This window comes from Blennius ocellaris (genome assembly GCF_963422515.1).
Source record: "Blennius ocellaris genome assembly, chromosome: 3".
Lineage (NCBI taxonomy): Eukaryota > Metazoa > Chordata > Actinopteri > Blenniiformes > Blenniidae > Blennius > Blennius ocellaris.
Genome location: NC_137652.1, coordinates 18,147,825 through 18,175,771, shown reverse-complemented (window position 1 = coordinate 18,175,771; position 27,947 = coordinate 18,147,825). Strand labels below are relative to the sequence as shown.

The 27,947-nt window shown below is 41.6% G+C and overlaps 2 protein-coding genes across 3 annotated transcripts; both read right to left on the bottom strand.

The window, feature by feature from the left end:
* Window positions 1-906: 906 nt before the first annotated feature.
* LOC308149136 (dynein axonemal light chain 4) lies at window positions 907-3,924 on the bottom strand. Of its 2 annotated transcripts, XM_080520806.1 has the most exons (4): window positions 3,865-3,924; window positions 3,347-3,426; window positions 1,939-2,022; window positions 907-1,848 (listed from the first exon to the last, which is right to left on the bottom strand). In XM_080520806.1, the coding sequence occupies exons 2-4, from the start codon at window positions 3,416-3,418 to the stop codon at window positions 1,684-1,686; spliced, it is 321 nt and encodes a 106-aa protein (XP_080376932.1). In that variant the 5' UTR covers window positions 3,419-3,426; window positions 3,865-3,924; the 3' UTR covers window positions 907-1,683. The 2 variants fall into 2 exon arrangements, with proteins under 2 accessions (XP_080376932.1, XP_080376931.1); XM_080520805.1 differs by lacking the exons at window positions 3,347-3,426; window positions 3,865-3,924 and having other exon boundaries at window positions 1,939-2,661.
* Window positions 3,925-16,827: 12,903 nt separating this feature from the next.
* On the bottom strand, window positions 16,828-24,945 carry nptxrb (neuronal pentraxin receptor b; the record flags this gene model as incomplete). Its single annotated transcript, XM_080520317.1, has 5 exons — window positions 16,828-17,073; window positions 18,930-19,109; window positions 20,085-20,326; window positions 21,169-21,607; window positions 24,214-24,945. 5 exons carry the CDS (start codon window positions 24,943-24,945, stop codon window positions 16,828-16,830), a joined length of 1,839 nt encoding a protein of 612 aa, XP_080376443.1.
* Window positions 24,946-27,947: the final 3,002 nt, after the last annotated feature.

Here is a 27,947-nt window from a genome sequence, read left to right as displayed (position 1 = left end):
GGAGTATACAATTCAAAAAGACATTTTGTTTTCAACAAGAACATGAGGAAAATACATTGTTCGACATATCTACCGAAGAGTTAATTCTGATTAAGGTAAAACTAAATCAGGTTGAGTCCCCAAATTGAGCTCAGTGTGGCTGGAGAGGTAAAATAATACCTCTGGGGGACGAATACAATTTTATTGACATGACTAAGCTGAAAACCAGGGGTGTCAAACATAAGGCCTGTAGGCTAAAAATGGTCTGCAAGAGACTCCGACCCGGCCAAACCATGAAGCAAATTGCAAACATTTTGAAGAAAAAACAGAAATTTCCTAAAAGGATTGGATACAACTTAGACCCGTGCTGAGATATCAGAATGACAGCCAGCTTCCTCACCATCAAAGCCACGTTGGCAGGGCGAGTTTATAACAACATGCAGAATGCAAGGTTGTTGTTTTTTTGTGGAACATTTCACTGTATTTTAAACCAGAAGGTTCATGTTGAGATTACAATCATTTTCTCTACTAATTGTTTGGGTTTGTGAAAAGAGAGACATTTTCATCACATATATACTGTGAGTCAACAAAGATAGAATTAAAGGTTTAAAGACTATTATAGCACTATTTTTATGGTCTTGCTCACCCAAGGTATATGTGGCCCCACCCAATTCATTTTTGGTCCAAATTGTTTGGTTATGTGAAAATATATACATTGCCAGTCCATATACTTGGTTACAACAAATAATAATAATAATAAATAAGCATACATTTGAACTACAATGAGTGACACCTGCTATAAATAATGACTCTTTAATTTAGGTTTATAAAATGTAAAACTCTTCTGGTTTTATGCTCAACACCAGGTAAACGCACACAGAGTTTGAGTTCCGTTATAACCACATATCAGTTTATTTTACAATCAAGTCAGTTCACACATGAAGCTCCGCTGCATTAAAACTGGCATCAACATGAAACAATCACATTGCTATTACCACCCAGAGGGGCGATCATATATATCAGGGATTATTACAAACACCTCTGCCTAGAGGGAGTGTGAGGGGCTTGGTGCTTGGCTCGGCTCGAGTTGGGGGGGGGGGGGGGGGGGGGGGTATTCCAAGCCTTCAGTCGTAAGAACATGACACTGGTCTTTAAAAACAAGTTCTTCAAATTGCATCAAACTATGTACACATAAAAAATATTACAAATCTTATTGAAAGACTTAGTGCGGTAGGAGAGAGAAAGACACGTGTGAGAAGGTACGGATGGTGTGGACGGCTTAGTGTCACCCAGGAAGGTCACGATGCGATGCTAGTCAAACCAAAAACTGTGCGTGTCCAGCACACACGAATATAGAAACTCAGTCGCGCGCACACACACGCTCCCTGAAGAGGAATGAGGATAGAAGGACTTTGGAGACCCTGGCTGGTTGGAATTTCTGTAAAAGTCGAACTTGCTCGCACACTTGAGACAGACTCAGGGTTCAAAACAAAGACGGAGAAAAGAGCCGTGAAGGCAAGAAGCTGCTCGTCTGCTGCGCTCGGGATCCCCCCTTTTGTGTGGGTGTGTGTTTTTTTTACTCTCTACTATCGAAGTGGACGAGAACCGTTGGGCGTTTGCCTCAGATGCCGGCGGCGACGCGCCCAGGCGGAGTGGAGCTAGCTGCTAGCTGGTGCTTGTTGCTGAGTCGGGGGCAGGGAGGTGCTACGAACACTTCCACACGCACACGGCCAGGCTGCCTCCGAAGAACATGTAGAGCAGGTTCTTCACCTCGTGCGTGACCTCGAAGCCGAAGCCCTCCCCGATCACCACGTGCCACGAGCTGCCGAACTTCTTGTCCATCGACTCCTTGATCATCTTCGCCGCGCTCTGAGGAACAAAAAGACAACAACAAACAAAACAACTTGATGAGCACACTCGGGGAAATGAAAACAAATCACGCCGAGTGACCGGACTGACCTCGTTGTTGGTGGCAAACTTTTCGCAGGCTGTGACGCAGAGCTCCATGGTTTCCACCCTCATCTCTTCAGGCATGTCTGTGTGCTGAAACAACAGTCGAATAATATCAACAACTGAACACTTATTATAAGTAGTATAATGATGGACTGATGAGTTAGTTATAGCTACATTCCCATCCTCAAACATCAAAATGCTTCAAGCAGATTAGAAGTTATGACTGTGAGAAATAAGATTAAACTATGGTTTCAGAATCCTCTCCTTTGTATTTTTATGAACAATAGAATTACATGTAAATCAAATAAATCTTAAAGAATCATGAATAAAGTGATATTATGGAAAAGATTAACTGTTTTATTGCATTATACTTTTTTGTTGATGCACTCGTTGACAATGACCCAAAAAATGTCCCATCTTTGATCATATTTTACTCAAAACAGATTGTCTCACTGTTACTTTTCAATAATTCTGATTTTTTATGGTGATAATTTACACTGTAGCTGTTTCTCCATCATCTCGTCTTAAATTGCGACTTAACTGAAGTTTAAAATATTTCATCAAACATACATTAAACCCATAAACAACTTTAGGTCTCAGAAAAAGAACAGGGATACAGTGGCCCGCATAAATTCCCACATTCACTGATTCACACCCACCTCTGCACATCACAATCAACTCAAACATCTACTGTGAAACATCTGTGAAGTTATGTTGTACTATTTGGTCATTTGCACTCTCAGAAGAGCAGCTCTGAGTCCAAACTTTGTGTGGAGTTTGCATGTTCTCTCTGAGTGTCGGCATGGGTTTCCTCTGGGTACACTGGTTTACTCCCACAGTCCAAATAAATGTATCTGAGGTTAATTGGCCACCCTAAAGTTGTATTTGTCTGTGCGTAAAGGCGTTTTCTATTTTCTATAAACACAACAACCACATGCCAGGACACCTGAGTGCGTTATGGTCAACTACTTTGTGACCCCACTAGCAAAGTAACATCAGCTCTGAAGGTATAAAGGAGGCTTGTCAGGTGCTATGGCATATATTATGAAAGAAATGTCACTGTTGATTAAGATCTAATTTGTATCTAAGATCTAAAACCTCAGAGCTTCCAGGGCACCCCCACCAGGGTAATGCCCCTGCTCCAGAGACCCTGGACTGACCCCACCTCATGCTACCAGAACCCTGCTGTATTGGTCGTCTCAACCTGCTTTTGGGTACAAAGTGAAGCCAGAGTTTATCAGAGATGGTTTTCAGGTTTGCTCGATTATCTGCACAAACACATAGAGGTTAAATGCAGTGGACATATTGTGCCAGTTCATATGAAATCTGACACAATGCACACATGGAAAAGAAACGTTATAATCCCACATGAGCAGTGACCAAGCTTTGGTGCACTGTCCCACTCCTGTCCTACCCTGATGAGAGGGAAGCTGTGCAGTCTCTTGTAGTCAGCCTCTTCTTTCTTCCCCTCGCCAGTCCCTGCCATCCCGACTCCTACAGAAGTACAGTGTGTTCGAAATGTTAAAAGATGTGTTTGTGCAAAGTGTGTGACAGATAGAGCAGGGTTTCACCAGGAGCAGGACGGTTAGCACTCCTGGCTAACGTCATGCAAACGTCCCCAGCTAACTGCAAGTGTCTCACTATACCCCACATAATAACAGACGATTCCCCATTCAAACCGAAGCCATGAACATCAGATTCACCGTGCGGCTTGTAAATATCTCAGTGTTTTGTGAGGATAGTGAGCGAGACTCCCCGGGCTTCACCAGCTTGCTAATTAGCTTAGCTTGCTTTAACAGCAAACAGCTGATGCTCTCTGGATGCTTTTCACCTCTAAGTCAACATAGTTATATCCACTAACGCGACGCCCGGAGTCAGAAAGTATTGTCGGTGCATTGTGCCCGCAGAGAGACGCAGACGTGGTTTACTTACGACACGTTTGTCCGGAGAAAACTTCCAATGTTTGGCTCCGGCTCAGTTGTTAAGGAGACATTTTAAACAAGAGACATCCGCACGACGGAACCCCGCCCATCATTACGTATTTGCGTTTCTATTGGTCCACGCTCCTGTCAATCAAGTAGCGTCATTCTACGCCGATTCAATTCATATCAAAGCTGTCAAATTCACTCTTTCTTTCTTTCTTTCTTTCTTTCTTTCTTTCTTTCTTTCTTTCTTTCTTTCTTTCTTTCTTTCTTTCTTTCTTTCTTTCTTTCTTTCTTTCTTTCATGAAGCAGAGCAACACGTGACTGTGAATTTATTAATTAAATAGTGAAACAATATATATATTTTGAACCAAAAATGAAATGTTAGTTTGAAAAATTAAGGACACATTTAATGAGACACGTTTATATATTTAATTCCAATTTCAATGAATTAATGACACATTAGTGCTTATTTAATATGGTATTTATTAATGTTTAGTCATCCATATACTATTCAAAGAAATATAAATTTACCGATAGGTACTGGCTGGATCTTAAATGCTTAATTCATCTTGAACTTACAGCAGCTATCAAGACTGACAAACAGACGAGACAACTAATTCCAGTCTCCGTGTTCAATGTTACTCAATTGTGTCCTCAACTGTGGTCTTCTGCTCAGCCATAGCTGCTTTAAGGTTTCATGTGCTGTACATTTAGAGATTGTTTTCAGAAGGCTATGGTTGTAATATGTGAACGAATGAGTAGTGAATTATTTGAATTACTCTTCCTTTTCTGCTTCCACAATAGTACATTGGCCCACAGAAGTGCTGCTTCTTGGAACTGGATAAATCTCTGCAATCTGAGTTCATTTTCACTGTGACAGAGTGAGGAGCTCGTCACCGGGGAGGAACTCTCAGGAGGAACTTAATTAGTATTCAAAACTGCTCCTGCTGCAAGCTAAGAGGAGCCAGCTGAGGTGAACCTGGCAAGTGATTAGGACAGTAGCCTTTTGTTAGAGGTATGGCAGGGGACACCCGACAGGTACAAAGCCTTAAGGTCATTCAAGGACTTTCTGGAGAGATTATATTCCACTGCAATGCTTGAGGATATTGCCTGTACTGTTTACATACAGTATTGTCACTGCAGCCATACAGGGATTATACAGGAATAAAGATGGATGCAGGATAGACCAAATGATGGATAGACAAATGGACTGATGGATTACCATAAACTCTCGAGGTGGTTGTACATGAAAATCCCAGTGGATCTTCAGTGTCTGAAATTCATAAACCAGCTATTTTCACCTTATTATTCACTTTTTCCCTATTCTCTTGCTTCGTTTAGATTTCAGCTGTACATTGTGACCAAATACAGAAAATTATGTCATTTTCATGTAGCGCCACAAGTGGGTGCTGTTGTTTGTTTTTGTCATGACACCTTGCACATATGCTGAGAGAACAATAAGCTATAAACATTAACAATTGGATTGTTTTAGTATGGACAGACGATAGAAGTCGGACATCCCTTTTAGGTGACTCTCGACTATAAAACTACCAAGTCACAAAAGACTATGGACTGGGAGTTATGTCACACTGGAGGCTGCCATTGTTGTTATTATCCATCCACTTGCCATGTGCAGAAGAAATATAGTATTTAGCACAGCTTTGATGCACATGAGCAGTAGCAGCATTTCAGAAGAGTTGCTTTTCCCCCCCGTTTCCATGGAGATGGAAAGTTTTCGAGAAGTTCCCATTTGGAAGCCTTTTTCAAAAGGTTGTATTTTCAAGTGGCTCCAAATATCATTGCCATGTAAACAGACACCCAAAACACAACAAAATGTTTGTGTTTTGTTATCTAAACAGGGCCTGAATATTTGTGTTGAGCAAGTTTCAACCTGTTACAGTTTTGCCTGTGGATCTTTATTCTATTGATGTACAACTTGTTGAATTGAATACGAAAATTGACTGACATTATTGACATTTTTGGTGCACAGCCATGATTTTTGCATATGTCAACTTTTGTCCCAAAGTGACAACAATCATCATTTTGTAATAAATGTACAACAGGCCATAATCCAATTATATATATATAAAAAAATGGACACCATACACTTCTGGAGTGAATGTGCACAATGTTACTATCAACTGCTGTTTGTAAACGATGTGTGTGTGTGCCCGCCTATTCTGAAATGACACCACTGTCTGCCAGGCTGTGTGTGAGTAAAGCCCTTTTCTATCCCTCCTAATCAGCCCTCTGACAGACTCTGACCTACATTCAGCTGCACACATCTGGGTGGAATCCCCAGGTGGAAGGCTTTGACCCAGAATTGTCAGTCTGGTCCACACAGACAGACAGACAGACAGACAGACAGACAGACAGACAGACACACACACACACACACACACACACACACACACACACACACACACACACACACACACACACACACACACACGCACACACACACACACACAAATCCACAAAGCTCTGAAAATGAGGTAGTTTAGGATCATCTGAGTGAAAGTTGTTCAGAGATGTGCTTTTCGGCCTGGCACGGCAGCCGGCGTAACACGCCAACACAACTCTCGGAAACAATGACTCTTCTGGATTACAATGGGTTATCAATCAAGCGTTGGAGAGGCAAGCAATCAGATCACATGAAAGCCTTTCTTTGCTTATTGTTTCGCTCTTCTGTGTGATCTCAGTAGGTTCGCATTAAAAGTGCGACCTGTCGACAGCAGGGAGATGAGTGACCTTTCACCCCTCGGATCACCTCAGTCCTTAAATGATTCATTAACTGTTTTGTGCCTGTTAGCTACATGAGGTTATGAAATGGGTTTGCATGCTCTCTGATCAGCCTATTGACCCAGTTGTGCTGTCGCATCACTTTAGAGCTACAGATCTGTACAACACCCAACTCGAGGCCTTCTGATGAGATTTGGACAAGCCTTTCAATCACATCACACAGCCTTCATCACTGGAATGAGTTTGCTCCGTCGTCCCATTGATGGGAGGTTAGTTGTTGCATAATTCCCACTGCACTGTTCATCCTTTTTGGATTAGGTTTTAAGAAGCAATCCCAGAGGAGGCTTCTCAGTGATTTTTCAAAGTGCTTTTTAAACAGCAGCACATGCTCGCCATCAGCTCCTTAATCAGTGTTCGCATGTTAGGGACCCTGAGCCAGGATTGTTTTGTTAGTTGTGGATGTAATAAAACCCTCCTCCGTGAATGCAGTCAATCTGTAAACAGATGTGTGTGAATCACTTAAGAAGAAAAAAGTCAAAACTACTTATCAATAAACCAATTAGTCAGTTTCATAATTAGGCAGCATTTATGATAAATGGATCTCATTTATTGACCAGCAAGGTTAAACATCTTATGACAGGAAGTGTTTGTCATTGTGAATTGAGTGGAAATGAATTGAGTGGATCAGTAGATGTTATGATTCTTACCAAGGTTTTACGGAAAACAAAGAACTCATTATAAAGAATGGACGATCGTTACGTCTATGACTCATTCTGCATAGGTTTGTTTTTTATTTCATTTATTTTCTTGGTTTTTGTTTTTTTACACGAGTTCAATTTGTTTGTTTTCTACAAAATCTCAGTTACAAACCAGACAAAAATCTTGAAATGTGCTTTTAATAGAAATGATTCAAAGAAATCAATGAATTCAATATGATTTTTTCTTCATATTAATATAAATATATGCATGTCACCAAGATTTCAGAAGTGTAGCTCATTTTTGTAGATAACGGAATTGAAAAATTCCTAATTTCAAACACTCTTAATAGTTTTTAGTAAACTGAGATAAACTGTGAAGAAGCTTCTAAAAATAAACTGAAAGACAGTGAGGAAGCAGGTGAGAAAAAACTCACAAAGAAAAGTGCCAGAGGGTGGATAACGTTGAAATACGCATGTCAGAGAGAAGCATGCGGATGGAGAGGAAGGAAATGGAGGTGTTTTTGACAGAAGGTGTAGAGCGAAGGTGCCAAGAGACGAGAGGCAGATAAAAGCAGTGAGGAGGCAGCGGTGATCTGAAGACCTTGAGGAAAGTATTCATCATGAGGGAAAATGTTCTGTAAATATTTAATGGTAAATATGAGATGAGGCAGACTTCGACTCAAAAATGTTGCTGATTTGAAGAGGGATAATTAAATGTTTTGAGAAAGAGGCAGCTTGAGGTGAAGGTCTGATATCAACAGTTAAAATCCAGAAATTTGAGAGGGTGTTTAAAGACTGACTCGGAGCAGTGATAAAAAAAAATTATCCTCCCGTAGCGTGTTTTTAATGCGTTGAGGACGGCTGACATTCTCCTCCCAGAATGATTGGTGCAGAGGACAGAAAAAAGAAAAAAAAACTTTAGAAAGATTATAAAAGATTTCTTGTGAAAATTAATATTTGAGCTGTTGGAGGTGGACTCTCGAAATAAAATACCTCCCTCTGAGAGAAGTAATGAAGGTAGGCCTATATCTATAATTCAGCAGCAGAGGAAGCAGATTGTTGGGGAGGGGAGAGGAAGACCCCATGTGACTCTGCTAACAAGCTGTGACAGAGGCGATATCAACAGTAAGACGGAGCCAAGAGTCTGAAAGTAAGCTGAGTGGATGACTCACTCACTGACTGACTGATTACTGAACGGTGGCTTAATGACTGGCTGACTCACTCACTCACTCACTCTTTCATCTCCTTGCATTCATTTGTTATAGTTCTCTCTCACATCTTTGTGAGAGAGAAGGTGGCAGAGGAGGTGCTTTAGTGCTAACAAGGCAGAAGAAGGAGCGTTCAGACTGAAATTGAGGCTTTTCTTTGATATGGCATCATTCGCTCCACTTTGTTTGTTCCCAGTCGTTGGTTCAAACTGTTGCCAGATGCTACAGACCAATCAAGCATATGAATTGATGGATTTTTTTTTTTTTTTTTAAGCCAATTCAAATTCAAAATCTTTTCCAGATTGCCACATAACAGGATTTTGATCTTAAATATTCTCAACAGAATTGATTCCCACTACCCAGTACTTTGGGTACTCCGTTTTCCTCCCACAGTCCAAAGAATAGTCAAAGTGTGTGTGTGTGTGTGTGTGTGTGTGTGTGTGTGTGTGTGTGTGTGTGTGTGTGTGTGTGTGTGTGTGTGTGTGTGTGTGTGTGTGTGTGTGTGTGTGTGTGTGTGTGTGTGTGTGTGTATATGCTCCAAAACGTGGGAAAATGCAACTTATTGAAAACATGCCAGCTCTGCCTCTGTGTAGGGGAGTTGGGAGAGGTGAGGGGTGAGGGCCAACTTTTTCAAAATGTTGCTACTGTACATGTGCATCACAGCAGTCGATGAACAATTACAACAATGTTTGCCTCCAGAGGGTCATGACTCCCGGCCCACATTCTCCTGGGACTCGTTAGTTTTATAGTTGACAGTCACCATAAAAACAATCCGACTTGGTCATCTGTCCATACAAATCTCCATGTACTTCCAATGTTAATGCTTATAGTGGAGTGTTGTCTCTGTGTGTGGTTTCATTACAAAAAACAGCCAACGGCAACTGCATCCTTTTCAGTGTTTCTGTCATTTCTGTGTAAACGGACATCATTGCTGTGTAAATGCAAAAGTGCTCACCATTACCCGACCATGATGCAGCTCAAGCTTAAATGTATGTGTCACGATTCCAACAATAAACATATGCACAATGTCAAATGGAAAGAGTTTGGTGACACTGAGAAACCAACATGCTGGAAAGAATGCCCTCCTCAAAATAAGAAAAAAAAACGTATATCAAGGTACTTTGGCCTTAAAATACAAGAAAAAAATCTGCAAATAGATCAAGTGAAAATTGTCTTGTAAGATTTCTTCAAATAAGACATGATCTTTAGAATATTGAGATCTTAAAATTAGCAGGAAAAACTTAATTTAAGCTATTTTTTACCAGTATTTTCAAGCTTTCTGTCTTGCGACAAGACACAAATGCTAATAAATGTCTACTTTCTCACTCAAAAATAGATTTTTGTTTGAATAATTTTCATCTCAACATCTCCATTTAAGATTCATTCAACTTGTTTTGAGTTGTATTATAGAGGCACTTCTCGAGATTTAAGACTGCCTTGTACTTGAAATGAGACTAGAAATGGTACACAACTGTGTGAGCAGCCCCAACTCGCTTTACATCATTCATCATATTCACGAACCAAGTGGGATATTCATTCCAATGGGAGTGACGACACCAATCCTTATATGTAGACGCAATATGAAGAATTGTTCTGTTTTAATATAAACCAGCTAGGCTGAAAAGTAGGTGTTTTTACCTCAAAAGTAGTGCACTATTTTAATTCTTGAGAAAGTTTATGGATTTCAGTAAAAATAAGTCTTTATTACAAAATGTAAGTAAGGTGAATATTAGCTTTTCTTATCGACATGGGAAACACCAACATTTATCTATATCATTGTCCACATATACCAACTGGGCAATTGTTTCAGGAAAATTAATATTCACCATGGAAATCTTCTTTAATAGCGATCAGTAGTAAAAACAGTAGAAGTGGAAATATTTTTCAAAATGGTTGCAGTGCAAAGAAACCCAGTTCTTTAGTGAAACCGATTGCTCATAGCACTAAAATGATGAGGAAATGAAACAAAAAAGAAGATTAAGTGACACAATAAAACATTATGAAATCTCATGAGTGAAAGATTATGGTTCAGTTGAGTGTTACGCCAATAAATGTGTGCGTGTGGGCTGACGAGCGGTCACGAATCAACACGGGCTTCATTAAACGTATGAGTAATCTATTATGTCTACACCAAAGATCAGATGCTCTGTGGCGTCTCTGCTGAAAACTCTCTCCATGCAATCACACAGACACGTGTCAGGGCAATCGCATCTGACTGCAAAGATTCAGTTAATCTAGTCTGGGCATCAAAAAACGAGGTGGGACCCAAATCCATTTGCAAATTATGAGGAATCAATGACATCTGAAACTTTCCAAAGTGTGTGTGTGACTGAGTGTGTGTTTGGTCACGAAGGCTTAAAGTTTTACTGCATGTATAATCCAGATGTACTGATGGATTTTGAGAGATTCTCTCAAATTTGATCCAATAACACCCCAAGCACATAATCTTGTTTCAGTGACTTTACATCAATGTACAGTAGGGTGGTCCTTATGCAATGGGAAAAAATAAAAATTGGAAACTTCTTGCTCTGACCCCCCAGATATCTTCCTTTTGATAAAAAAATGAGGTCTGCAAAGTTTCACACAAATCTATGCATATTTAGAGGTAGCTCAAAGGCCTTGAAGTATATCTCATTGTTGCTGTCAGTCATCAAATGATCGCAAAAGACCAAATATACTGCCAATACTTAGTAACATCTTTGCAGCATGTACAAAACCACCAGTCACATGCATTTCTTGTGAAAGTATTCTTTAGAAAAGAGCCATGTACTATTTGACAGAAAAATATTTTATTGATATCAGTTATCATGTGTACTACACATTGCACCGAGGACATCCAGGGATAGGTTCATCAGAGTCAGAATCTCCAGCTTCAGAGGAACAACTGTTACTTTCTAGAGTGACCTTTTCATTTAACAGCGCAACATTGGCTTCTGACTTTTGCTGACGTTGCATTTCCTTCATCTGGTCTTCCTCTCGCTTCCTTTCTTTTCTATCCAAGACCTTATCAACACTAATCATTGAACCTCGTCGCCCCTTTTCTCTTTGAGCAAGCAGGAATTCTCTATCTTCAGGAATTTCAATAAGAGTCATTGCATCTCTGTGTGCAATATCAAAAAGATCATTGAAGTCGGAGGTGAAATTTTCCTCTTTTAAGATTTGTGTTTTCGATCTTCGTTTTGCATTTTTCTTCAATGCTTGCCACTCTGCATAAAGCTTTTCAACCTTCTTGATCACATCTTGATTATGTCTTGTGGGTATTCTTGCCCTGTTCCAAAATTCTTCAATTTTCAATACAGTAAGAGTTGCTGCTTGCCTTACAGTCTCCTTGCGCTGAAGGTGATAGTAGAGAAAGTGACCCAAAACGTGCTGTTTCGAGGGTAATTTGGCACCACAAATGTCATCTTGTGTTGACAGCAAAAACAGTTTTCTTGTTGTTGAGGTCATTTTGGCCAGAGACACTGAAGAACAGCCAAATGAGTGAAGCTTGTCACTGAGAGAAGTCTCTGACAACCTGATTCATTGATCGTGCGCTCATCGATGGTACATGCTTACTGCATCAAATCCATCTCTGTACTTAAGAAATTTATCTCAGCACAGCCAATATTAGTTTTGATTGCAGTTGTTCTGATACAGGAAGACAAATATGTGACTGAAGCTCCTTGACAAGGCCATGTATGGTGTATGCACATTTGGAGCAAATGATACATCCGGCAGATAACGCCTAAATTGCTTCAACTAAGCAAACTTCAAGTCCATTGAGCTACCTCTAAATATTAATATATTTTGATGAAACTTTGCAGATCACATTTTTTGGTCAATTGGAGGATTTTAGGGGGGTCAGACCATAAGTTTTCAAAACTTCATAAATAAGGACCACCCTAATGTACAGTAATTCATGCAAAAAGGCTTTTACTTTTACCATGACTGCTACTTATCTTCAAAACAACTGAGACTTACTTTAACCTTGTCTTCATTTTGACTTTGAATGATAATTAGGCTCAGCTTTTTCAGCCCCTAAGATGCAATCCTCATGATCATGAAATGCATGAACAAGCAGACTGAGGCCACATTTACACAACAAGGTTTTCAAGTAAAAACAGAACTTTCATTAGGTTTTTGGTCAGAGCCAATGAAACTTGATGAACTTTCCAAAAATGCTTCGATAACGTCTCCATCTCCATCAAAACGGGGAAAAGGTAACTTTTTGCTCCTGAAGCGGAACATTTTGAAAATGCTCCGATTTCATCTCTGTCTCCATTTCCATGGAAATGGGGGGAAAGGGAACTTTCCATTAATCTATTAATTAGTCTCTGTAAAAATGGGGGAAAACGCAACCTTAGGAAAATGCTCTGTCTCCGTCTCTGTGGAAAGTGAGGAAAATTTTACTTTTTGAAAACACTCCGACTCTGTCTCATTGAAAACGGCAGAAAACACAACTTTTTGAAAACGCTGCTGCAGTGCATGCGTGCCACGGCATAAATAATTCTTCTGCACGTGAGCGAGTAGATGAACAATAACAACAATGGCGGTCTCAACAGTGTCATGACTCCAGTCTATGTTCTGCGGGGACTTGGTAGTTTTATAGCTGAGTCACCTGGAATAACAATGCAACTTGGATTAGCTAGTACAAGAAAAACTAGGTTTGTTGAGAAAGCTGAATGAATGTCAACAAGAAAAAAAGTACAGATTGTAATCAGAAACTGAGTGGATCCTATGGAAATACAGCTCACATGAATCACCACAAAAGTGCTCAAAATGAAGCTAAACAGACAATTCATCTTAAAATATAAAAATTTCCAATTAACATTTCGGCCATTTTTTGTTTTATTGTCGGAAATAACTCGGCAGTCATGTGACATGAAGTCTGCCAGCCGAAAAGAATGGGCAGATGAAACGTACCCATGTTACATTTAGGAAGCTTGTTTTGTGTAATTTCGTAAATTACAACGTTTTTGTTTTTTTAGCTCTGAAAAAAATGTAGGTATCTGCGCAAGTGTGTGTGGTTTCATTACAAATATCAAAGAAAAAAGCGCCAAATCGTGGCCTGGCATGACAACTATTACTTTGTGTTCAGTGCTAATTTTGTTGCTGTGTAAACGTGAAATAAAACTGCTGTATTCTCACTTGCCATGTAAATGGGGCCTGAGTTCCCCTTAATGTCACCAACACCTGAACCTCATACCCACACACATTTATTTTTGCATTCTTAGCACTCAGTCCAGAACTGTTGTCATAACCATTTTTATTAGTTTTGATCCACCTATTTCACAACATCGTATAGTTCCATTAAGATGCAAATAAAGACAAGCGTTACACTGTCACAGCCATCAACAAAAAGAGAGAGACAGAGAGATGTTGAAGAAGAAAGAGACGAGGAAGGAAACAACAACAACAAGAAAAAACTACTTTTTTGGGCTGAGGAGCCCCGGCAGGCACTTTACAACCAGGTGTCAAATTGTGTGTGTGGCCAATAGTATGAGGTATTAAGTGAAAAAGAGCAGTGGCTGAACCCTGATCACAGCTCGTTTCGCTGCACAATGTCGATGGAATACATTTCCAGTGCCCAAATAGAGAATCAAGACAACCTCACACAGTGTAAATCACTTCCGTGATGATGGCTGTGGGCTTTCGCTGTCCTATCTCAGTCAGGCTTGGTGCACATGTGGAATATTGAATAAGTTGATGTGGAGTGTTATGCAGTTAGAAGGCATGAAAGCTAACTGCTTTTAGGAGGTTTATTGGTTCCAGTTCAATCATAGAGTTTATATATATATATATATATATATATATATATATATATATATATATATATATATATAGCTGGTTTAATCAAAAGATCAGACATCATCAGTGAGTTCACTGGTGTCAAACACATTTTAGTTCAGGGCCCACATGCAGACCAATTGCATCCTGTGTGGGCCAGATCAGTAAAATAGTGCTATAATAACCTTTAAATTTAAACAATTAAGTTTTTATTTGTAGTGGTGCCGAGTATAAGTTCAGAAAATGTCTATATTTTGGCAACAACAAGCAATTCCAGCTGAAAAGGACTCTATTTTCAACATAAAGCCAATTTTAATCAAGGTTTTTGGTGTAGAATACAGTGAAATATCCCCCATAAAACTTATCTTATAGCCGCTTCATTATGGATATGTTTCCAAACTCACCCTGACAACATGGTCAATATCTCAGCTCAGGTCTCTAAGGAGTGTGTTTTAAAAAGAATATATGTTTTCTTTGAAATCTTTACCATTTGCTTGATGGTTTTGTTCAGATTGGAGCCTCTTGCAGACTGGTTTTGGCTCACGGGTCTTATGTTTGACACCTCCAAGAAACTTGTTCTGTCACAGGTTGAATATTAAGAGAGTGGAGTCACCAGACACGGTATTCGACAAAAGCCAATAATATGTTTTGAGTTACAATTATGGGAATGATATTAATGTATTTTGGGGGATGAAATGAGTACATAACGTGCTTTCCTCGATACATGAGCAGTGGTCTCTTGGGAAAGGCTTTGTAGTTTTTTCACGTTATCCAATCATCCTGATCCAGATTATATAATTCTTCAGGTATTTTTAATATCATAATTGCTACTATTGCCACTAAAGGTCCAGTTATGATCTGATTTATTGCACTAATCCTATGAGATCATTAAAATCAATCAGATTAACATGGATATGGCTCCTAGAAAAATAAAATACAGTCTGCAGTTCTCAAGTCTGCCGTTCACTTTAGTTTATATTCTGCATGTCATTTATTATAGTGTTCACAATATTCTTACATGGCACTTTACAGTGTGAAAGAAAATAGCTCTATTTTCAATATGTAAAATTGCATAACTAGCATTTAGTACAGTCTACACCATCAGGCAAGTGGTAATTGTACCCAGAGTTTTAGAAATTAGCAGATATTGTCGCAAGCAAATGCACCTGTAATTGAAGGGAAAATGTTTAAAATAAAAAGGGATTATGTTTATAATTGTATATTAAGTCTCCCAAAACAAATAAAATGGAAGAAGCAGTTGACGCATCTTCAATTTGTTTAAGTGGGTTCAGGTTCAGAATATGTTGACAGCAAAAGCTACGAGGCTTCAAGACAAGCCGATGCTGAATTCATACACACACTTAATTTCTTTTCTATTTACTATTTTGTTTCATCATCCCTTTGTTTGGTGAAATAATGACCATGACATGAAGCTGTGGCTCCTAATAGGAATAAAAACAGAAAGTGGTGAAAGGATAAAAGCCAATTGTTTTCAGGCTGTTCTGCGTAGAGTCAGATGTTAAGCATACAATGATCACAACGGAACAAATCCACCTCATAACAACTCTGGAGAGAACATGATTTACCAGAGAAGATGTCTGTGTGCTGAAGGGCAGTCTGGGGACAAAAAACTGTGATTTGCAAAAATGGCGCTTTTTTTTCTCAGTGGCTTGAGGTGTGACTTTGCTGAAAAACATTTATCCTGACAGACTTATAATCCGTCTGGTTTATAGTCGAGAGATGTCTCAGCATAATATTAGTGTCTGATCTGTGCTTAGTTCGACAGGAAGCGTTTATACAAGACATCATTTAAGAGGGCTTTTGTCTGAGTTGCAACCTTTTGACTTTGCTGGACCGTGAGGGGAGTTAGGACTCTATAGATATTGGGGGGGGGGGGCTTGCACAGAGCAACATTAGTATTGGTACATTGCACATTACAGACTTATAAGACCACTGTTTTACCAAATCATGTAGGCAATATAGAAAAAAAGAATAGAAGCACGTTGACATTGCTCAACAGGGTCATATACAGTTAGAAATTAGTAAAATTCATTCTGTTTCCCATTGAGTGACACAATTACCACAAGAGCATTGCACAAATCTGCTGTAGCGTTAAACTCAACCAGCTGGACTCAACATAAGAAGAGACAAAAACATAGTGTCACTGTGCAGTAAACGTTCATTACGGTCGGTTTCCAGACCCAGTTCCAGAGGGTGGGTACATTCAACCACATTCAAATCGCTAAATGCAGTGTCTTCATTCAAATAGTTCATGCTGGGAAGCTGATCCACCCATGCAGCCTTCACTAAGGTGATTCTGTGAATTAAACTCGCTGTATTCTCACTGCAGAAGTAAACACATGAGTGTGGACACCAACACAAAAAACCCCAAAACGGATACGCCACTCTTGAACAACCTAATATCGTCACGTTGCAGTCAGTCCAGCAGCACATTTCACCTCCAAAACAAGTAAATATACTGAGCTCCAATCTGATGTGCCTCCTGAAATGACCAATCAAACTAAACCGTCTTGGCTGAACTCTGCCCATCAGCCTTCACTGTTTGGGACCGGAGGGGCTGGATCTCTGGGCGGCGTGGCAGGGGTCCAACGACTCCTTGGTGGCGCCGGCGTACACGTCCACGTCGAGGTCGGTCCAGGGTGCGATGTTGCCCAGCGCCGAGGAGCTGCATTCAGCCAGGGCGGCCACTTCTGCAGGCTTCAGCACGCGATCCCACAAGTTGAACTGAGAGAGCTCCCCTACCAGGGCCTGGGAGGCGTCGAACCGTCCGCCCAACGAGTCCTTCAGTAGGAATCAAACAGATGTTGGATGTCAGTATCATCGCATGTTAAGGCAAAAATCCTCTTTACCAACAATAAAGCTTGGTTTTCTTATGTGGAACAGTTTCTAATCAGTCATGAATTAACCTTTATAATCCTTCCAATTTTGCAACCCACAGGCAATTGTTGTGATGATTCAGAATTCAAGGAATTGATAATATTTCAAGCGATCCTTGAAGACAATCTATTACTGGATATCTATGCAAAGTCATGCTTTTCTGTTACTGGCAACAAATGACACTTCAGCTTGGATCAATGGACATTTCTAGAGCTCCCTCCAGCAAGATAAACTATTGTCAAAAGGCCTATATCTTCCCCAAAAATGCTTTGTTTTGTTTCTCTTAACAACCAGCTGGTTCAACATCACACAATGAACAGATTAAGGCAGCATCATACGAACCATTGCCTGGAGACTCCGCTTTAACATGTTGGCATTCTTATTCATATCTGGGATTTTTCACATGATGGTGTTCAAATAGATTTGTTAAACCACGTACAGTGAGTATGAGGCCTTGTTTATCTGACATGCTCTGACCTGCCTCTGTTTCCATGGAGACAGAGTGAGAGCATTTTCAAAAACTTGCACCTTGGAAGCCATTTTCTTATGTTGTTTTATCAGTGGCTTGTTGCGTAAATTGCCACCCAAAACACAACGAAGGTTTTCTGTTTTCCATTGAAATTGAACCTGATACTATAAACCAACTAACAATTCATATGTAAATGCTGGAATAGTTAAAACAACAGTAGTCTCAACAATATGAGATATCTTTCACCATGTCAAACAGTAGAACATAAAAGCAACATTTACATGTCAAATAACAGAACAGAATCTATCAGCCTGCAAAACTACGCCAGCATCACAGAAAATGTTGAGCACGCTTTTGTTTGTTTTTTTAGTTAATGATATTGAAAATGGAGCTTAAGCTTAAGCCACCCACAGCTATGTTGTGTCTTGACAATTCCACTGAAATACGATTAAAAAGGTTTCCTCTCCTGCAGAAGCGCCCTTCTCAGGGGGATGCCCTGGGATTTTCCTCCTGTCAACATGTCGTCACAACATCAAATTAATCAGTTTGTCCGCCAAGGAGCTTAATGTGGTTCCAAGAATGTCCATTAAATCAAGACTTGTTGCATCACTTCACCATCTTGGTAAATTGGACTCGCTGCTCTCATCTTTTTGGAATTTCATAAATAAACAACGTTATTCTTTTGACTCCAGGGACTAAGGATATTGTCAGATTTCATACTGCTTATGTAATGTTGTTGTCTTACTAATAAAGCACAGAGTCAACCCTGTGTGAGGACATAAACTATTAGCTTTCTCTCTATTCATTAATGTGCGAAAAGCTAATGGGATTACATGCATGAGTCTCTCTGGTGGTTCAGCCATTCATCTGTCCATTCATTTATTATACTCTGGTTCAATCTGTCTCTCCATCCATCAACAACTTATCCATTCATTCATCCATAAACTGTCCATGACTTTACCATTCATCTATTAATTTATGCATCTGACGCTCCACACAAGCAATCTGTCTGTCCATCTACTCCCTGGCTGTCATCTGTCCATTCATTACTCCACCTGTTCATTCAGCTGTCATTCCATCAATCCATTAAATCACCTTTTTTTTTTTTTTTAATCTCTCCCAAAAGTGCTCTTGAATAAAGTTAAACCTCGAAATCCTTCCATCACTTTGTATGGCTCTGAGAGATGCACCAATACTGATACCAATTCATGGTATCAGGTCCAACACTACATGGCTTACTTGTACCAATACAACCCGGCGAGTATTGCGTAACGTCATCTTTGAGCCTCACCTGTTCCTGCCCCAGTATGAGTACTCCCCCTGGTTTGATGGGATGCCAGGCCGCCAGCCCCTCCCCTCTCCCCTTCATCTTCCCCCCCTGGTAGGCCTTCCACACCCCGTCCCTCAGCGTCCAGCTGACACAGATGTGCTGCCACTGGTCCTGCGGTAGGGACAAAGGCAGCTGTGCCACCTGCGGGGAAGAAAGAGACAGCGGCAGGGCTCAGACTTCACAAAGTTAGAGTTCAAGTTCACAAAACAGCAATGCACTGTGTTACCATTGTGCATTGGACAAGCGTGGGTTGTAATTTAGGCAGAATGTGGATACTGCATCCCAAGGATTTATGTCAACTAAGCAACACCATGTGAGCAGTTCTGACCCCCAACTCCGGTACAATAAACCTCCATTGCTGTCTGCCGCGGGAGCTGTGTCGGTAAGTGCTACGAAAGGTAAACGCTGAGGCACGATATAAAGCTTGCCTCTTTGACATTCCATCTTCATATGTTTGCTGTGAGTCCCACCGCTAACAACGTGGACGTGTACTTATCCTGCACCCATGGCCTTTTACGTCAAGGTTTTCTTTTCAATAAAAAAAAGATAAAAAGCAATGCAATATTGCCTTTTGCCCTTGACTTTTTTGATTCTGGTAAAACTAATTTTTCTCCGCTTGTATTGCGCTGTTTTCTTGTTTTGTTCCTTTCTTTTAGTTCTGACAATTTAATGACTTTTTCAAGGGCACAATTTGAGTTTTTATTTCGGTATCTTATCAAAAAGAAGTGATCAACAGAAGTGAACAACTGAAGCTAAAGAGAATACACTCCAAACATTACCTAAAAGGATTAATCTCATCGAATTGACAGCCGCAACACCGATCGGCTCTGTCATGGGAATTTCAGTTAATGCAGTCTGTTTCCTGCTAATTGTTCAGGTCTATTGATGGATTGCCATCAGTTGATTGTATTGTTCTGTGGAGCACCGTGATAAGCTATTAACGATTACCTTGACAGGGTATTTTGTTGGAGAAATTACAAAGAAACCTAAAGAGACCAAAATATATATGCTTTTCACAGAAAGGAACTATTATTTCTTCTCGTAAAATATTATTCATCACACGTAAATTTGCTTGACCTCTCCGAATTGTTCCATTAGAATCACAGCAGCAGTTACCTTGTCGTTGATGAGCAGCTCTACGGGATTGTGCACACCCTGCAGCAGCACCAGCTCGTTGGGCTGCCCCGGGACAGAGTAGGAGAAGGGAGTCCCGATGCCCCCTTCTTTGGCCTTGAGCCACACGCAGGTGGTGAAGGCGTACATCTCAGTTATGTCTTTCCTGACCACGCCGTACATGTAGTTGGTCCGCATGGGGAATGACAGGACGAAGCCGTCGGGGAAGGACGGCTCTGTCAAGGCTGTGGAGAGGATAAAGAGAAGCAGTTAAGACAGCACGGGGGAGCAACGAGGAAAGAGAGCGGGCGAGAATAAGGAGGGACGATGCTCTAATGGCCAATTTACACAAGGACACTGGGGTTTCTCTTGTCACTCGTCCCTGCTAGTTTGTCCCCACACACACTCACACAGAGAGTCTGACAACACTCAAGTGCTCCAGTTAATTATGAGCATCTCTAACTCGAGGCCACACTGCAGCTCTTACAGAGAAGACAATTGGGAAGGTTGAAAGAATGACAGGGCTGAATAGAGAATGGGCAAGTGTTTTTTTTCCCTCCTTATTAACCTTCTTCCTCCTGACACCTTGAAAACTCTCAGTCCCTCCTCTTCCACTTGTCCAATTACTATATGCCTCCTTCTTTTTCCCAGCAGTTTTCACTGACTGTCATCTCGACCACCCTTTGAATTTTAAGATATGAAGTCATGTACATGTGTGACATTTCCAGATCGCCTCCCCTCCAGCCATAAAGGTAGATAAATGCATACCAGACATGATTTAGGGTTTGCAAGGGAATGATTTCAGATAATTGATTCTTATACTTTATTACTTCTAGCTGTATTGCTTTTATTCGCAGCTTCGGGCTCCGTTTGACATTTGGTTCTCATTAATCATCTTATTCTAATCTACAGTGTATTCCCTGCCGCTGTGATGACCCACTTCACCCACGGCGCTCATTAAACTTTTATTTCAGCCTTCTCTTGCAGAGCTCGTTTCCACATCAGCCCCTATGATGCAATTGTTTACCTCCCCTTGCACATCAGGGCATCCTTACATCCCCGTGTCTTCTTCTGCTCTCAGACTTACTGTGTTCCAGCTCGGTGACGCGATGGCTGACGGTGTCGATTCCTTGGTTGATCTTCTCATGCTGGCCTTGCATCACTTTGCTCACGGCCTGTCGCTCTTTCTCCAGCATCTTTATCTTCCTCTCCAGCTCTCCCTCTAGGTCCTCCACCCTCCACGTGCTTTTCCCCCTTCCAGGAGCACCAGCTTTGTTTGGGGGCCTGGGAGCAGGGGAAGCTGGAGATGTGGGACGGCGATGGGTCCCCGGAGAGGCGGCCCCAGTGGCTGGGGAGGCTGCACCACCTGGGGGCGTAGCTGGAGCCTTCCTAGTGTTCCCCGTGGGGCTGCTGCCACCGCTGTTGTTGCTGCTGCCACCGTTGTTGTTGCTGCTGCTACTGCTGCTGCTGCTGCTCGAGCTCCCTGATGTGTCAGTGAGGTTCAAGGCAGCAGGGCCGATCTCAGCCTGCAAAAAGGAAGCAAGAAAAAGGCGCACATAAGCACGTCATGACCTTACAAATATAAAATAAACATCCAGGTTTAAATGGCAAATCCAACAGCAAGGATAGAAAATGTACTTTGGGCGGTTGCTTCAATCTCTAGTGCACAATAAAGCAACACTTTCCTCTTTAATACTTCATTTATGTCTCAGTTATTAGGATTTTTATCTTGCTTTCATACAGATTCATTCTCAAGCACTGTCTCTATTTCCCACAAAACCACACAATTACTACCCAAAATGACTTGACTCTCAACATAAATCCAATTTTAATGAAACCTTCTGGTGCAAAATAGAGTGAAATGTCCAAAAGAACAGTCTCCTATAGCTGTTGCATTGTGGGTGTTTTTACAAACTCACACTGACAGCATGGCTTTGAGGCTACTTTGATAGCAATGACATAGCGAGCTTTCATGGCAGCATCACTGATATCTCAGTTTAAGTCTCAGTGTTGTATTGTGTTCATTACATTTAAGAAATGTGTTAAAAAGATTTGTTTTCTTTGAAATGTGTACAATTTTCTTGATGGTTTGGGCAGGTTGAAGCATCTTGCAGTTTGGTTTTGGCCCATGGGCCTTATATTTGACACTTCTGCTTTAGAGTTTCCTGTCTTTTTGGATTCAAATGTAACATATTTTTTTTCTATCTCACTTGGGATAATCAAAGGTTTTGTATGTAAATCCATTACACTGTATAGCTATTGAATTTAGCTTGTCTTGTAAATCCAGCATCTAGTCTATGTTCAGTGCATCAGAAAATTGGCGGATTAAATAACTTTACTTCATAAAGCTAACTAAAAACAATTAGGACTGGACTAAAAATGTATATGACAATCTCACTCACTACTGCCACCTGATGCAGAAAAGTGACATTAATACATATACAGTAGTTGAATGCTTTTAGATCCCTGTAAACAACAGATTTTTTCAATTTAAATTTCATTTATCTGCACTTCACTTCATGAGATGTTACTTTGATTTCCTACATTTTAAAGCAGGTTTATTCCTCATATGTCAATTTGATTTAGCTTGTGATTCCCACCAGTCACCACTGATTACAACTGATTTCAGCTCAAATAAATGATATGAGTCATAAAGACTGAATGGTTTTCTGCATCTATTCGTTTTGATTTAAATGGAGAATTGGCAGAAACATTTGGGACAGAAACACATTCCCGATCCGATTGTATCCACTTCAGTCTATTTAAGTGAAGGATGTACTCTTGGCACATCTGATTACTCGTTGTCTCATGTTGGTCATAACGACACTTGAATGATGACATTAAACAACGATTGCCTGCAGGACCGTTGGGCTTTCTTGTGTGCGTTTCAATAAAAAAAGGAACTGGTGGAAATGTATCATAAAAGCAATGAGCTCAGCGTGTTCCTAACTTTATTATAGCACAGATGAAGCCACTAATCATGCTGTTGCATTGACAATCGTACGGATCAGCAGTTGAAGGCATTAGTATGCATTGCATATGTCGATAAAAGAAGGAGTTGTTGAAGCAGGGGCAAAGACTGAGAGGACTGCTGGTGAGGATGAGACGACCTGCGAGGGCGATATATATAATATCAAGGGAGTTGCTGAGGCAGGAGCAGACCTGGACATCCGGGATATAAATTCACACTGACGGAAGCAACCTTGTAACTGACTCTGCTCAGAGAGGGGCTGGCAGTGATGCAGCACTGTGCGTGTATGTGGGATGCATGTGTGTGTGTGTGTGTGTCTACGTCTCAATCTCAGCACTCATACACAAAGCCTGACCCTCCTCAAACACACTCACCCCCTCCTCCTCCTCCACCTCCTCCCCCTCCCCCTCCTCCTACACCAGCCTCTTTCCTGTCGTCCACCCGGGCTCATATTTTATTTATGCCTCTATCCCTCTGTTGGATGCAGAGGTAAAGGGTAGAGAAGGTTGACACAATGGCGGTGCATTGATGGTGTTTGTGTGTGAGTGTGTGTGTGTGTGTGTGTGTGTGTGTGTGTGTGTGTGTGTGTGTGTGTGTGTGTGTGTGTGTGTGTGTGTGTGTGTGTGTGTGTGTGTGTGTGTGTGTGTGTGTGTGTGTGTGTGTGGGGCCAGCAGGTGGAAAGATTTCCCAAGGGCCCGTGTGGAGCGTGCGCAAAGAGATGAGGGGCGCTTGTGTCACGAGTTGTCAGAGGGGAAGAGAGGTAGATGAAAGAGTGAGAGAGGGAGGATAACTTGTGGGAGAGAGAAATAAGTGATGAGCAGAAGCCTCGGGAACTGTCTTTTTGTCGTTTAGTGTGTTTAAATCACAGTTATAATACTGAGTTTGTCTCTTTTTCTTGTTAGAAATTACGCATGCTTTACGCATTTTAAAAAAAAATACTTTTACCAAAATACAGAGACTTTTTCTACATAAAAGGCACCATTTACTTTGTACTGGACCTGACACGAGATTCAATATAACCTGGATAACAGTGACTCAGTTGGATTAAGCATAACTTTGGTTTGTCTCCAAATGTCCTGCTGTCAAACAAAACTCAAACAGGAGGTTAAACAGTGAGAACAACAGGTTCGTGCCGAGGTTTCCCCTGCTCTTTCCATTTACCTCGAGCTTCTCGATGCGGTCCTTCAAGTCCATGATGGCCCTGGCCAGCTCCTCGACGGCGCGAGCGGTCTGCAGCTGCGCAGCGGCGGAAGACGAGCTCACTTCATCCCCGGCCATGACGCGGCGATTGCCGCTCCAAACCCCGATGCTGCGCTCCGGGACGTTCCTCTCGTCCTCCAGGCCGCTCTCGCACTCGCTCAGCTTCCCCGTCAGCTCTCGGATGGTCCTCTGGTCCATGAGGATCTGGTCGTTCTGCTGCAGGACGGTCTGCCGGAGCTCCTCCGCGGTGGTTCGGAGGTCGTCATCCCCGTTCCCGTACAGCGGCTCGTCCGCTTGCTGCTGCTGCTGCTGCTGCCGCTGTCGCACATCTTTGGTCTTACACTCTCCCACCGGCACCGGCGTGCAGATCAGCCGACTGAAGCTGAACTGCTTCGCCGTCCCTCCTCCGGTCTCCTCCCCGAGATTGAGCTCGTTGAGATTGGGGACCTCCAGCCCGATGCCGCCGAGTCCGTTGCCCCCGTCGAACGACTCCGCGCCGTGGAGCGCGCCCAGCGGGCCGGCGTGAGCCACCGAGCCCGGCTCCAGCGGCTGGAGCAACGACTCCGACGTTAAGGTGCCGTTGTCGCCGAGTGGCGCGGCGCGTTTTCGGGGATAAACACTGGCGATGATGCAGATGACCGCGCCGAGGAAGGCCAGAGTGCCCGCTCCCACGAGCACCACCACGAACTTCATGATGACTGTGAGGAGCGACGCAGAAAATAAAGAAAATTGAACAATTAGATGAAATACAGGAACCTGGAGCGGGCTAACAAGAGCCGCATCACTCCGCTCAGCCGCATGGCCGGCGCATATCGCAGTCTGGCATATCAGAGACCCTCCCGCAAGCACGATTCCTGTCTTAAAACTCAAAGGTTCTGTCAGACAAGTCACTACAGCTGCGCTTAGAGGTCAAACGTGACACTTACGTGTGAAAGCTGTTTGCCAAAGCGCGTGGCTGTTTGTCTTTTAGCCACCCTCCCTGCGTAATACGGATGGCACCGCGGTGTCTGCTCCGGAGAAGCGGTCTACTCCGGAGATGCTGCCTTCTCCGAAGATGTTGCCTGCCCCGTATCCCTGTTGCTATGGCTGCTCTCCTCCGCGCGTTGCCATGGGGACGGCGGGGAGAGGAGGAGCACGGGCGGTGCGCACGCGTCAGACGGAGCGGCAGCAAACAAGGCTGTGATGGATCAATGTGTGTATGTGTGTGTGTGTGTGTGTGTGTGTGTGTGTGTGTGTGTGTGTGTGTGTGTGTGTGTGTGTGTGTGTGTGTGTGTGTGTGTGTGTGTGTGTGTGTGTGTGTGTGTGTGTGTGCGCGCGCGCACGCGAAGCAGAAAAAAGCGAAAGAAAGAGGAGAGGGCGAGTGAACAAGAGGTGAGGCATAAACGTGGAGATGATGCGTGATATTCTGTTGTGCCTCACATCCTTGCGCATTCATTGCTGGAGTGGTTCTGCAGGGAAAAAGTATGTGCGTTTCAACAAAAGTTTTCTTTTTTTTTCAATATGGAAAGACATTTTCTCTTGTGATACCAAAATGCAAACGCACACATTACTTCAATATTGAATATAAGGCATCACAGCAACTAAGAGAACTACAATCAGTAATGAAGACAGCATTTTCAAAATGAAACTCAGTCCATAAAAACAACATCAACAATATGTAGCTGCACCCTGTTTTCAGTCCACACACAGCTACATGTCATTTCAACTAGACCCGAGGAGTAAAATAGCAGAACAATACCATATCTAATATATAAATAACTCCAAATATTTTCCTAACTTTCAGGACAAATACGTAGCAGTTCATTCAGGAAATGTTCGCATGTGATGCACGGTTTAGAAAACCTATTATAATAAAAAAGGAAAAAAAAACCTTTTAGAAAAAATGCTCTCTGCCATCCTGATAAGTGTCTCTCTTCAGACTAATGCTGATAAAAGCCTGGTGCTTGTCCAAAACACAGTACTTCCGCAGACTCTAGCTTGTTCACAAATTCACCCTCAGTGGGCATTTGATGGTAATGTAATTTTGCAAACACAAGAGGCAGAAAGCTTTCGCTGTTGTATCTTGTTCCAAATGTTTAATTATGCTCTATCCTTATTAAAGTGGTGCAATTACTTTTGTTTTTACATTGAAATACTTGCTTGAATTCCAACCTGAGGCTATTCAACAACCTTGGGTGGATGCTGAAGGTCACAGGGGGTTTAACGACAGTGCTCCAAAACACTGATAATGGCCTATAGATGCAATGATAAACGAGTGGAGTAGGTTTGTTTTTATCATCATAATGTACCCAGAAATCTGGAAGTGAAGATGAGACCCAAAGAAAACCATAATTATGCACTTTATAAGATCTGAAGTAGATCTGGAAAACTGCCCGGTGATTTCAGTTTGTACACATATTAGCCTATTTTGTGTGGCGAGTGACTCTAAGGATCTGACATTCCAGGTATTTTAAGACAGTAATCTGATGTGGGGTCCAGCAAAATGTCAACACAAACTCAACGGTCCCTCACGACACACTCAGCAGTGTAATCCCCTTTTACAGTCCAACTGATGTACATCTGCCAACAGGATGGACAATACAGCCAGTCTGTAAGAACCAGCTTAGAGCTTTGCAGTTCCACATGAACTTAGTGAAATTAATCGAGGGGGGAGGGAGGCAGTGGAGGGTATTTTACTGTCTTTATGACAGGTTTTTACAAATTTTTTACAGTTAAATAGCCAAATGGCAGTTAGAGACAAACATTGTCTTGTTTTCAGCAGCTTTTATATGAATCTTACATCCACTTCTGACATTTTTGTAACTTATTCCGAATCTGCAGCAAAGTCAAAAGGTTCATAAGAATGCTGCACTGGAATGAATATTGCAATGAATTGTTGTACAGATAAAATAAATAACTGCACTGGAAGTTGCATCATCATCAATCCTGACTACAGTCTATTTGCAGCTCAGAAGTCTTGCGGCCTGAGATGAAAAACATGCCCTTTTTGAACGTCAATATCCACCGGACACACTGCTGAGGACAACACAACTTCAACAATTGAACGACACAACAAGAGAAGGTAATTGCAGCCTCATCACGAGTCGCCTGGGTGCTGCGGAGATAGTTAGAGATAGTTGAGGGATCGGCGAAGCAGGAGACGTTAAAGATGTCTTACACTTTCTGAAGCCAATTCTATACACTGTGTCACTTTGGCTAGGTTAAATTCAATAAAAAAGTTATATTAAAACTTGTGAGTTCAAAAAAAGTTACATGTGAGTGAAAAGCATTTTCTTGTGACAAGAAAATGTTTTGCTGACCATGTTCAGTTCTGCATTTTTCACAATTGACATGTTGAAAAGCTCAAACCACATCAGTTTGATCTATAAACATGTAATACGGTGAAAGCAGTGACAGTGCAACTGACCCTATTGTTTGTCTGTATGTCCTTTAGACATAAGTGTGGTTGTTGGTTGCTTGAACTTGAAAAATTTGTCGAAAAAATGTACTTTTTATGAGGGAAATAACTTTTTAAATCTTATGTTCCAGATCTCTGACCTTTAATAATCATACAATAAGGACCTCAATAAGATTGAGAATCACTGCTCGAGGCAATAAAGATTTTTATTCAAGGTTTGGTAGACAAGGGCTTTAATAAAAGTGTAAATAATATAGGTATGTCTTTATGTTCCATTCTGCAACTGCCAAACTTGTGG